This window comes from Sander vitreus, chromosome 17, assembly GCF_031162955.1.
Source record: "Sander vitreus isolate 19-12246 chromosome 17, sanVit1, whole genome shotgun sequence".
Taxonomy (NCBI): domain Eukaryota; kingdom Metazoa; phylum Chordata; class Actinopteri; order Perciformes; family Percidae; genus Sander; species Sander vitreus.
This window is the reverse complement of record NC_135871.1, coordinates 9,957,308-9,970,634: the sequence shown is the minus strand read 5'-3', so window position 1 is coordinate 9,970,634 and position 13,327 is coordinate 9,957,308. Positions and strand designations below refer to the sequence as shown.

General features: G+C 42.4%; 1 protein-coding gene across 3 annotated transcripts in view; it reads left to right on the top strand.

The window, feature by feature from the left end:
* ate1 (arginyltransferase 1) overlaps positions 1-13,327 on the top strand; it is a 62,506-nt gene that overhangs the window by 24,202 nt on the left and 24,977 nt on the right. For all 3 annotated transcript variants that reach the window (XM_078273661.1, XM_078273663.1, XM_078273662.1), the window contains 2 exons: positions 4,426-4,458; positions 11,065-11,246. In XM_078273661.1, coding sequence (XP_078129787.1) covers positions 4,426-4,458; positions 11,065-11,246 — 215 coding nt within the window. The remainder of the gene's footprint in view (positions 1-4,425; positions 4,459-11,064; positions 11,247-13,327) is intronic.

The following is a 13,327-nucleotide window of genomic DNA, read 5'->3' as shown; positions in this document are numbered from 1 at the left end:
CTGAGCCGTGACTCTGAGTTCCTGCACATGTGGCTTTCATTTTGAGGAAAACAAATCCTGTTTAATCTGTATTTACTCTTCTTGATGGCCAGGACCTTAACCAAGACACACACAAAAAAAAAGTATATGGAAAAAGCTGAGAAATGGCAATAAAATTTGTCAGTAAAAATGGAAGAAATGAGTGAGGAAAATAACTTTTGGCTCAGATCAGCTTAAAGCTATTTATGCACAATAATGAGAGATTCAATAAAACCTTCTATAAGCAGCGTTCCTCTTATGTCAGAGCTCATAGTATTTAGTTTATATTAACCCATTGATCTGTACATTGCAGCTTGGTTCCTGAAGCTGCTGTGCTGAACACTGAAACAGACAATGATCTAGTCAGCAAACGTTTGGTGAAGAGAAAAAGAAATGGGTTGTTTTTTAATGTGAGACTACTGAGATTGAATACAGGCACCTTGTCGCTAAAAGAAGTGCAGCCGTTTGAGTGTGTAAAGAGCACAATGACGAGAGGTCTAAGTAGCAATTAGGCTTAAGCAGATGCTTGTGTTTATATGTATGAGTGAAGACACGACAGCGTGCGTGCGTGCGTGCGTGTGTGAGAGACGGCTGCTTGACCCTCTAATCTTACACAGATGAGTGTTTACTATAGGAAAGGGAGAGTTAGAGAGGAAGTGATGGACTCCATGTGTTGTAAAAGAAAACGTTCCAGAAGGCACTCTGGGCATGGCACCGTTTACAGGCATATGTGTTGTTGTATTAGAGATACAGAGAGATAGTATTCACGTTTGTTCCCTTGCGGTCTTAATGCCCGAGTGACTGTACCTACACATTAGACTATCTGTCTATTCCCTGCAGAGTCTGTGTGTGTGTGTTAATTAGTTTTGTCCGTTTGTGTGTTAGTGTCAGCCTGGCATGGTCGTGTGGTATGTTGGTCTGTCGGTCAGTGGCTAGAGAAGGGTCAACCCTGCCAGGCTCCAGGAGAGCGGCCTCACCCAGCCAAGCAGGGTTGAGGAAGCAGCGGAAAAGCTGCCGTGCTCCCCTGTTTCTTCCCCTTGGTATGATTACCCATCAGCCCCCTGATAAAGGCGGAGGAGGAGGGACTGAGGAAGGGTGTTCGGAGTTTACCATTACACAAACATGCAAGTATATGTACTTGCATATTATTAACATGTTTGAATGTCTAAACGTTCTCACTTTTCACAATTCAGCATTTTACTACAAGGTCAATTGGAGATACACACACACACACACACACACACACACACACACACACACACACACACACACACACACACAGCAGCCAGTGTCGTAGCATGGCCTGCATAAATGATGTAATCTAATAACTGCAGCTGTTGTTCTGTTGGTAAACCGTTTAGTTTTTTTTTTAGGTTTGAACAAAAGTTTTATTTGTGCCCTCCAGCAGTATTACACATTGGGAGGCTTTGCTGTTGGTTAGACAAAGTTAGAAGAGGAAAATTACTTTACTGGCATGGTTACACAGATGGGGAGCTTGATGAGCATGGTTTTGCATGAGCAAAGATCATTATCAAATAAACAGTTCAGATGTAGTCACTATGATTTCCACATTGGTCATCAGAATCAGAATCACTTCTGTTTAGCAGGTGTATAGAATGTCAATGAATTTGAATTACAGAGTATGCAAAGTATAATTGCATGCATTGAGTCACACTTATTTTAATACTGCTAAAGACCTATTCTCCCTGGGATAGATGTAGGCACAAGGACTTTTGCAGTAATTGCATGTCAATATTGTTGCATTACACTTGGCCCTAATTGCCTTTAGCAGGAGAATGTAAAGTTAAAATAACATTTTATAACATATTGTTTTGTGTCTGAGGATTCTGTCCAGCCCCTGTCCTACTTTACACCCTGGTGTGAGTTTGAGTTGAGGGTGAGGCGTGGTGTTGCATCTCGTTGAAGTATTCAACATCTGCGGGGTGCACAGTTTGTGAGACTTTTTATATCTCACAACAATACCTCTCAGAAAGAAGTGGATGCATGTTTTTTTTTTTTTTTTATTTTTTTTTTTAAGTTCTGTTGTTTTTTAGTTCTGTGCACTAGCTATCTTCTTGCTTCATCCTCCTATTTTTCACTTATTTTTCTGACTGAAACTTCAATAATTTTTTGTGCATAAAGTCATTTTTATGTCTAGAATCCAACTCAAGTGGGCGAATTTGAAAGCTAGTGAAAACAAGTTTGCTTCAGGCAAAGGTCAAATAGAAATGACAGAGTACAGTGCATCATTCGTAGCTCTTTCTCTGCCAAAACACCCCCCATATTGGTGAACATGGCAGACAAACGGAGAAACACACACTCTGGATGAGTTCAGTACACTGGCTGGATTTTGAGTTGCTCCTAAGCCAGTACTGTCCCACCCAGGCAGTGAACCATGCCTTCAGCAGTCAATGCTATTACTAGCTGTAATGCTGTGTATACACAGACACACATACAGAGAATGTTGGTGTGCTTATGGGAATTTCCAGTAACTTATAGCATATTAGTTTTATTCATCCTAGTATGTACGGAGCTGCTGTATAGGATAACTTGGATCCATCCATCTGCTGTTGGTAATTTGGCAGAGCAGTAGTAGTCACTGCAAAGTTAGAAGAGGAAAATTACTTTACTGGCATGGTTACACAGATGGGGAGCTTGATGAGCATGGTTTTGCATGAGCAAAGATCATTATCAAATAAACAGTTCAGATGTAGTCACTATGATTTCCACATTGGTCATCAGAATCAGAATCACTTCTGTTTAGCAGGTGTATAGAATTTCAATGAATTTGAATTACAGAGTATGCAAAGTATAACTGCATGCATTGAGTCACACTTATTTTAATACTGCTAAAGACCTATTCTCCCTGGGATAGATGTAGGCACAAGGACTTTTGCAGTAATTGCATGTCAATATTTTTGTTCAGTACACTGGCTGGATTTTGAGTTGCTCCTAAGCCAGTACTGTCCCACCCAGGCAGTGAACCATGCTTTCAGCAGTCAATGCTATTACTAGCTGTCATGCTGTGTATACACAGACACACAGACAGAGAATGTTGGTGTGCTTATGGGAATTTCCAGTAACTTATAGCATATTAGTTTTATTAAAAAAAAAAAAAAAGAGACAGTATATATCCTATGTACATATACATATACATATCCATCTATGTATACTATATATCCTAGTATGTGCGGAGCTGCTGTATAGGATAACTTGGATTTATCCATTTTTTTTACAGAGACTCTATGAGAGTCTATTCCAAATACTAGCAGTCTCGACAGAAATTAAATCAGAGAAGCTAGTAAGCCTAGAGTCAGGGTATGAATGAGGGAAAACAAGACAAGAAAACATTATTAACGGCAGCCATTAGTTAATAGGAAATGTCATAATATAATAATATAATTTATATCCCCTTCTTGTTTATTTATTTTTGTAGTTTTTCCATTACATGGTACCTGCTCGACTCGCCTCGACTCCACTCGCCTTTTTTGGTTTTCCATTACGAAAAAAAGTCCCTGGTACTTGCTAACAGGTTTACGGCGGGTTTACGGCGGCGCCGCTATGACGACCAGCCAAGCTCGCCTCACGCATGAGGCGGTACTAAATCTGCAATGGAAAAAGGAGGACGGGGCACCGCGGCCGAGCCGAGTAGAGCTGGTACAGGGGAAAAACGCCATTGGTCTCTGGAACCTCTCTATCTTAGGTTTATGATATTTTGGTTCTATTCTAGACTGCTGTCCTGCTCACCAGACAGTGGAACCAAAGTTAAATATCACTGCTGGATTGTAGCATTTCCTTGTGAAATATGAACTTGAAACTGTGGTGTGTGGTGCATGAGGGTGAGACAGACAGAGTAAACCAAAAGCTGTCCATCACTGCTCCACTGTGGCAGTGCTGGCTCTCATTATAGAATGGGGTTTTGGCCCTAAACATTGAAAGCTTGCTACGTTTGTCTTCCTGCAGGTCAGCTTGTCTGTAAACACACTGCTCTCAACCCTTGCGCTAAAAAAGAAGGATCGCAGGAAATAGTAGAGAGAATGGAAGAAAGATTTCATGTTTCCACAGACGTAAAGTCCCCCAGTAATTGACTTCTCATGCGCATTTCTAAAGCGTGTTCTGGGGTAGGCTATTTTGACGGCAACGCTGATTATTTAAGCTGTCACTATGTCGGCCCTGGACTGTGAGTTTCAGTTGATAGGCTAAATGTTTTCATTTGTGTAAATACACAATGCTCCTTTGGCTGCATTTGATATGTGACACCTGAGTGAGGAGAAAACGGGGAGGGATAAACTGTATAGGACAGCAGTGACATGTATGGTTTTCATTTATGCCTTTTCAAAAGAGTTGGTGACCCAGAGAACTAACTGTTTTTCTCTCCCCCCACCTCCCCCCCGCATCCCTCCACAGTTCCGGAGATTTCTCTGTGATTCACCACTAGAGGTATGTATTTCCTTTGGTCTGTTGACAGTTTAAGTTTTTAATGTGTCTATCCATCCATATGTGTTACCTGTAACGATTTAACGTGGATTAAATCGCATTTTAAGAAAATGTCCTCCTGGTGAAATTACTGTCATGGAGATGATTATAAGGATTTGAAAAATGTCCAGTTTCAGTATTTAGTTCTTCAACAAACACACTAAAAACGAGATAAATATACATTAGTTCCCCTTGTCCAGTACATATCTAGCCAACCACTTTTGCTCTCTCTCAAAGAGCCCTCCAGCTGGATTGAAAGGGGGGGGGGGGTTAAGGGATTCAGGAAGGGGGTTTTGTTTCATATTGGAGGGGTTTTAATTTAGCCCTGTCTAAGTGAAAGGGGGTGTTGAGGGAGGAAAATAGTGAAATGTGGCATCCAGATTGCGTCCTTTCCTGTGGCCTTCAACGAATGGGACACACCACTGCTCTTCACTTCATGTGGTGTGGTACAGATTACAGGCTGATGAGGCAGCTTCGCGGGCATCACTTTGGGACTTAACAGATGGCTGTCGGCCTAGTTAGCTAAAAGAAGTAATTATTTAGGCACCATGGGACGTTCTGTATCAGCTTCTGGTGCATTAATTAATACAATCTTGCTTACAATCCATTAACTGCTCGGATTTTTAGATGGTTATAATATGAAGGATAGTGATAGCATCTGGAAGAGGATTGACTGTTACGCTGTGGTATTCTCTGTGGTCACTGAGTGACAAGTAGTTGCAGTCAGGCATCACTAAGTGAGCACTTGGCAGGCCTGGTGAGCTGCAGCCTTCAGAAACACCAGTGGACCTGTCGGGTCAGGACAATTACACCAGCAATTAGACCCAGGATGGGCATTTATAAAAGCCACTTTAATAGGATTGAGGGCCATGAGCGCACACACAAACTGACACTGAGACACGCAAACACAGTCACTCTGTGTTGCCCCGTGGGCCCCCTCAGGTCTTCACTAATGAACATCATTAGTGTTTATAGGAATCAAGCTTTTATCACCTCGTCAAGGCTGGCGGCCAGGCACACTGAATTACACAGCTCTGCACACATACACACACTGTCCTGTGGCACACTGCCTCACATATCTTCCTGCATTCACCGTCCCCTCCTCTCAGACTGGGTCAGGAGGCCGTCTCCATTCGTTTGGCCTCCTCTCGCCCAACTTGTTTTTATTTCTTTCTCTGATCTCCCTCCCTGTCTTCTCCTGTCTCTCTCCAAATGCTCTCCATTTCAGAGTGATTATGCGTGGCTTTCTGCGCTACCTCTGCGTGTCGGGCTCCATCTGTCTCCAATCAGAGTGCTATTAAAACACACACACACAGACACTCACCACATGGATCTGCATACTGTGTGGTTCATCAGCTCACATGTAAGCCTGCATTTATACAAATGTATGCAAACTGCATACTTACAAATCCAACTGCAGCTAATTAGGGCCCAGGTTGCCTGACTTGTTTGTTTGTTGCTGTGTTCCATTTCACCACAATAATTGCAGAGGATTCGTACTGAAGCTCTGAGGTAATTAACATCAGCTGTCCCTGATTCCCTGAAAAAAAAAGAGACTACATTTGCACACACAGACACGTAAACACATTTGTGCAGTCTAATAAACAGTGGAACATCAGTACCTGCAAACACGATGAGCAGCCGTCATGCAGGTGTCTGTCACTGCACTTGACCTCGGTAAGGTCTCAGTTGCATGTGCTGGAGAAACTCTGGGTTTTATGGGCTATGCGGGGTTCGTGCACTCACTCTGTTTCTATTTATTTTTCTTTACAGCCTCCTAATGTGTCTAACCAAGGGGCAAACACTCATTAACAGGGGTGTTGGCCAATTAGTCACTACGTTTTTTATGGCCCCAGCTCTCTTTCTCTCTTGTCTATCTGTGATTTGAACTCTCTTTCCCTTAGAGGAAGAAAATGTGAATTTTCATGTAAGGAAACAGATACACATCAGCAGGGTATGCACCAGCTGACATACCATAACAGTGAACACACAGACCCCACTGTAAATGCCTCAGCTGTAAGCCAAAAACAGAAGGGTCCACCAGCTGAATCTACTTCTGTGAATTTTACTTTGTCCTTTACAGCATAGGACAAATAGATAAATATGCATACTGACAATAATGGTGCAATAATGCAGCCTGCTTGCAGGACTTGCCCTGTGTACGTTTGTGATTTTGTGTGGATGCACATTTGTGAGGGGAAAAAAGGAGAGAGAGTTTGAAATGTGTGAGTTCAACATCTGTTGTTGGTCAGTGCCAGAATCACCACAGCATCGCTGCTGCAGCAGGCCCAACAACTCACTGCAGCAGATTTGCACCAAGTTAATGTTAAGATAAAAGAACAAGTAGTACCATGGTAAACACTCATCCTCCACTGATTTGATTTTCACCCAAAAGCAATTTAAAAAAGAAATCAATTAAAAGACGGAACATGCTATTTATCAACTGCAATAAACTGTATAAACATGTCCAGCACAATTGAAATAAGAAACCACGTGTTTCAGTATTACTTCAAAATAATATTGGTAACCACATCAAAAGGGCTAATAAATACATAATAACATAAATACGAGAAAAGAGAAAAGTATGAACAAAAACACATGAAAATGAATACACCAGGGGAAAACCCTTGAAAAACAAACGAGATTGTAAAGGAAACGATGCTCATCCCAAATAGATTGTGTAATTCACTATTGTTGTGAGGAAATGGAATAGACTCAAAGCTATTTCCAAAATCTGTTCTTCAGCTAATATCTGACTCATCCAAACTCTCTAAGCACAAGCCAGGCCTTTGTCCATTCTGTTGTTGGAAAACTATTTTCCTAACAACTGCTTTGATCAGACACTTTGTGGACTTTCATCACATCGAAAGAAACCTCACCCTGGTTGTACACATTTTTTTGATCAATGTGTTACGCGTAAAACATATACATGAATGTTTAAAAGGCATCAGGGCGCTGCAGAATCCAGCAGACTCCTGTGGGCCACAAACTGGTTCACTGACTTTCTAGCCGCACTCAATAATCAGACTGATCTCATGAAGTGATCTCAATGTATGACAAGCCAATTCGTATGCCTGTTATCAAGACGCATACTTGCTTTTTAGCGTGTTTATCAAAGCCGTCTGGCCTCCATTGACTTACATTACCTTGCGATTGCGTGTGAATTGATGCCGTAGCGAGTAATATGAAAGGGGCGAAAATCCGCGTAGGGAGGTTGGTCGAACACAGGACTTTTACACAGGAGAGCGGGGATCGTGTCCCGCGTGTGACGTTTCCTTTCCACGTTTGTTCTTTTCCTAAACACAACCGGTTCTTCTTTTCCTAAACCCAAGGCGCGTGTCACGTTTCCTAAACCCAACTCCGTTCTTCTTTTCCTAAACCCAACCCCGTTCTTCTTTTCCTAAACCCAACCCGCGGGTCACGTTTCCTAAACCCAACCCCGGTCTTCTTTTCCTAAACCCAACCCCGTTCTTCTTTTCCTAAACCCAACCCGCGTGTGACATTTTCCAAACCCAACCGTAGCCTCGCGATAACACGTAGTCTCGCGATAACACGCCACGTGGCTTTAGAAAGTGGCGTGTATGTTTACGCTGTGACGTTGCAGACCGCCGTCCGCTGTATACAGCGTAGACATACACGCGGATAGCTCAAAATGCGTACAGATAACGCGCCACTTGGCTTTAGGAAAGTGCCGTGTATGTTTACGCGAAGTCATGATGTCATGTTGCAATAATGCCTTTTGAAATGTTTGTGAAAGATATAACCGGAATAACATCACCAGTAGCAATGAAGGACATTTTCATTTCACACATGAGACCATTAAACCACTATAGTCATTTCTAAAAATTGGAACAAATCCGTTCTGTTTATTGTTTCGAGATGTAATCAGTATTGATACATCACGTGGAAAATGTTGCACCCTTTATGAATTAAATAATCATACAAAATGATCTCATTTAGCAAGATATTGTATTATATTTAAAGCTCATACCTGAACTCTGAGCTGTTAGTCTTAGTGCAGTCTGTTCCACCATTAGAGCCACATCAGGCTTATATTTATTTGTGTGGGATTGGCTAGAACGAGCAACTGAACAATGCCAACAACTTTCAACAATCACAAAAAAGTGTCTGTCAATTCAATGTCATACACTAGGTTCCCGTTTCTGATGATTTTACATTGTTGAAACAAGCATCCAGGACACCAGCTCCCCACTTTGTCAAGACAGGCACACTGCTCACATGGCCCTGTGTTTAGGCCATATGAGAGTGATTTGGGGCTGCAGGGAAAGCTCTCGGGTAGTTTGAAGTGTTCCAGAGAATGTTTAGATTGTTGTCACAGTGGCAAGGACAGAGCCATTAAGCTGTCGTCTGAGGTGACGCAGAGGTCAGTCGGACAAGATCGGCCTTGAGCACGGTACGAACTTATAAACAAACATGCAAACTCAGACAGACATTTACTTTACTAAAGTGCACAGGCATTCACATTCATGTGATTGTGTGTATAGTCGAGGTGGTGTAAGAAGAAAAAAACAATCTCCCTCTCTTACACACACTGATCACCTATCGCTCTTTCCCTTTTACTTACAACTTCTGAACTGACACAGAGGGGCCTCTGACAAAGCCTCCAGTGTTTCTGGGGGAACTGGTGCCAAGAAATAACAGGCTGCTTTCACAGACGAACAGTTCCTGCACACACACACGCACGCACACACACACACACACACACACACACACACACACACACACACACACACACACACACACACAGCCACGTGGTGCCTGTCACCCTTCAACACCCCCAGCTGACCTCCAAATAACTGTCCTTCTTGTCTAAATCCACATCATCTTTTATCTTATATCATATAAATCATATATCATATAGAGGACATATATATGGACATAAATAATATGTCCTCTCTCCTCTGTCAGAGGACATATTATCTATATATGTCCATATATATACAGTATCTAACAAAAGTGAGTACACCCCTATGTTAAATTCCCATAGAGGTAGACAGATGTTTATTTTTAAAGGCCAGTTATTTCATGGATCCAGGATACTATGCATCCTGATAAAGTTCCCTTGGCCCCCACATCATCACATACCCTTCACCATACCTAGAGATTGGCATGGGGTACTTTCCATAAAATCATCTCTCAATGCAGATCAAACCAGCTATTAGGATAACTGAAATAAAACCATGCCAATCTCTAGGTATGGTGAAGGGTATGTGATGATGTGGGGGCCAAGGGAACTTTATCAGGATGCATAGTATCCTGGATCCATGAAATAACTGGCCTTTAAAAATAAAAATGGGGGGTGTACTCACTTTTGTGAGATACTGTGTATGTATATGTATATGTATATATATATATATATATATATATAAAAATATGTCCTCTGATGTGAAGCAGGATTTAAACAATGTAATCATCCCTTCCCACCCAACTACCCCCACACACAAAAGTAAATGGCCTCTGGTGTATATTGTGTCAGACAGGTAATCAGACCTGAGTGTTCAAGGGGCCTGAGTTAGGGAGGATATAATGTTATTTTTACTACCAGCTCTACTTAAGAAAACCTTACATGGTGGTAAGATGGAATGTGGCACACAGTCACCCCGTTGGTGATACTCAGCCGCGTGTGTGTGTGTGTGTGTGTGTGTGTGTGTGTGTGTGTGTGTGTGTGTGTGTGTTTTGTTTTTATTTGGTCAGTCTTAATTTGGTCAGGGTGTGGGCCCAGTGGCGCGATGGATTAGCGAGCTAGCTCTCTCAGTGTTGTGATAACTAGCAGCGTCTGCGCTACATAACTGGGTCCAGATGACTGTTGTTGAAGGAGAAGGATCCTTTTACTAGTGCACTGCAGAAAGACACACACACACACACACACACACACACACACACACACACACACACAAACCCTGGCTTACTATGACTTTTAACCCTAACTCCAAGCCTCTCGTCTTAAGCCTCTGTGATAAAAGCACTAAAGTGACTTGATTGAAAAACCCACCATGTGGATCCCTATGAGAAATGCAACGTGTGTTAAACACTTAACTGTTTTATTAATGTAGTAGACTCAAGCACGCGGGTGTACAGCTACACCCACATTCTTTCATGCCACATGGAGAGAACAGACAGACATATAGGAGAAAGCTTGGCAACACTCCACCACCGCCTGGTGAAATGGATTTTGCTCATGCAGGGTCTTTTATTAAAAAGTCCTCTCCTGGAGTGTTCCTGTGGCCAGCTCCCCCCCTCCCCCCTAAACTCCACCCTGCTCTTGCTCCACATTTGGGAGCCATTAACAGGCTGAACGTGAGGCTACTGTACACCCCCACACATAATGCGTGAGGCCTGGCAGGGAAAGGCCTGGATTATGATACACCATCATACAGGTGTGTGTCTGTGTGTATAAGACGGTATAAAAACAGTCCTATTAAATACCACATTCCCATTCCACTGTGATTTATATATTTTACATACAAACTATATAGCACACAAGAGTATTACTACAGCTTTGACCAGTGACCACCTTCTCTTACTGTTCTGTCTTTGCCTCTCCCTTAGGCGGAACATTCTCCAGATGGGCCCGAGGTGGGCTACGGCTCCTTCCACCAGCAATACTGGCTGGACGAGCGCATTGTGGCGGTGGGGGTGATCGATATCCTGCCTACCTGTGTGTCCTCTGTCTACCTGTACTACCACCCAGACTTTGCCTCACTGTCTTTGGGCTCCTACTCTGCTCTCAGGTTGGTTGCCAGGACTTAGACCATCCACATCATCCCATTTTTTGCAGTTTGGAAAGTCTCCTTGTAGTTGTCGTAAACATATTAGAGGATGGTGGAGATGATTGGTAGCCCCGATGGCATGTCAGGGATAGTGTCAGTGATCATGTTTCATAAAATCAGGGCCATATGTTTGTTGCTTCCTGTCACAAAGAGGATGCTGATGCAATAATTAAAACAACTTTATTTTGCAACTGATTTCCTGTCAATTGTAACCCAGTTGTGCACAATGCAAATTATGATGTAGAGGGCAGTAAAGCTTTGGCAATATCCGTATACTATGTCCTAAAATGAATAGGGTAATGATTTAGGTTGTGTAGGTTGTGTGTTGATGTAGGTTCTTTTAAGAGAGGAGTTGCTTTGCTTCTCATTGGTGACCATCCCTTTCTTTGTTCTCACTCTTATTCTTCCTCCCTTCTCATTCCTTCATATTTGCCCTCCTCTTAACCTGCTCTCTCCCTGACTCTTGATCTTCCCGCCTCCTCCAAACTTTTTATCTTTCCTTAGAACTCTATACTATAAGTGCCATAATACTGTAGGTTGGGGAAAAGTACCTCTTTCTTCACACTCGATTGGCTGAGGCAGTGCTCTGTTTGTGGTTCAGCTGACGACAGTTCTCTCTGCCAAGATGAAATAAGAGCACACACTCATACACTACAGGCGCACATATCTGGCGTTTCCTGTAAAATGTAACCCAATAATGTGAGAAAGGCTTTTTAAAATATTTCTGCACAGATGTAGGAGACTGGGTGATCTCGGCTTCAAAGTTGGCGTGTGTACCGTACAGGTGTTCGTATGTGAGTTGTGAGCGGTCATTCGTGTAATCGCACACTAAGTCAGCCCAGCAGTTCAACAGACAGGCTCTGCTCATATAGAAGGAACACCCTGGTCATCATAAGCACACAGTTCCCCATCACTTATTATTTTAAGAGTCTGACTCCAAGAGTAACACAGAGTGCTCGGTGTGTGGAGGAGGCCTTGGAGAAGGGAGCAAGCGGGACTAAAAACCTCCCGCTTGTTTACAGACACCAGAGCCTGGGCCTTTGATCAGGTCTGGACACTCCCTAGTCTGCTTAGCCTGGCTGACTCTGTCCAAAACTTACTGTTCAGAATGCATGTACGCACACACCCACACACAACTTGTGCAAACATTCATTACATTAGATGGTGTTTCTTCTCCACAGCAAGCCCAGATGGATTGCAACCTGGGCTGCTCAACCATGTATAAGTGCACTCCTTTAAAACAACATTTATATATATATGTATATGTGTATGTATGTATATGTATGTATGTATGTATGTATATATATATATATATATATATATGTGTGTGTGTGTATGTATATGTACAAAAGTACAAGTACAACACTGTGTGCATTTTGGTCCTCCTCTGTACACCAGTATGTGTATAAAGGTGTGATTCAGCAGTAGAAACAGGAGAGGGGGATGTTGAGAAATGTCAGGAGTGTAGCTCCTTCTGCCACGGGCCCAGAGGACAGGAGGAGGAGGAGGAGAAGTAAAGAGGCACATAATGAGGTGCCTAAGGCACTGTGTGTAGGAAACACAGCTGGTGTCCAACCTCCATCACTTTCTTATGGGGATGTCCTGATTAAGTTCTTAAATATTCAGTAATTGCTGATACTGCACCCAATCAAAATTCAAAAATAGTACTCAATGTACACAATAAAGTGGCAGAATGCACATATAGGCATATGGCCTACAGCAACATGCTAGAGGTGTGTTACCTGCAAAATGTAGCAAATGCAAAGCAACACAAAGAGCTCTGTACACATGGCTTACTCGAGGCTGCATGCTCTCATATCATTAATTCAAACTGCAGGCTACTGTTTGTTTAACTTGTGTTTTAGTTCATTTAGCTTGAACTTGCTCCCAACTTTGTATAGTTCCAATTTTGAAGGGGTTGCGATTTAGGTTAGCAGCTATCGATTATTTTAGTAATCGAGTATTCTACCGATTATTCCATCGATTAATCGAGTAATGGGATAAGAAATACTTTTTCTTTTAATGAAGAGCAATAATATACA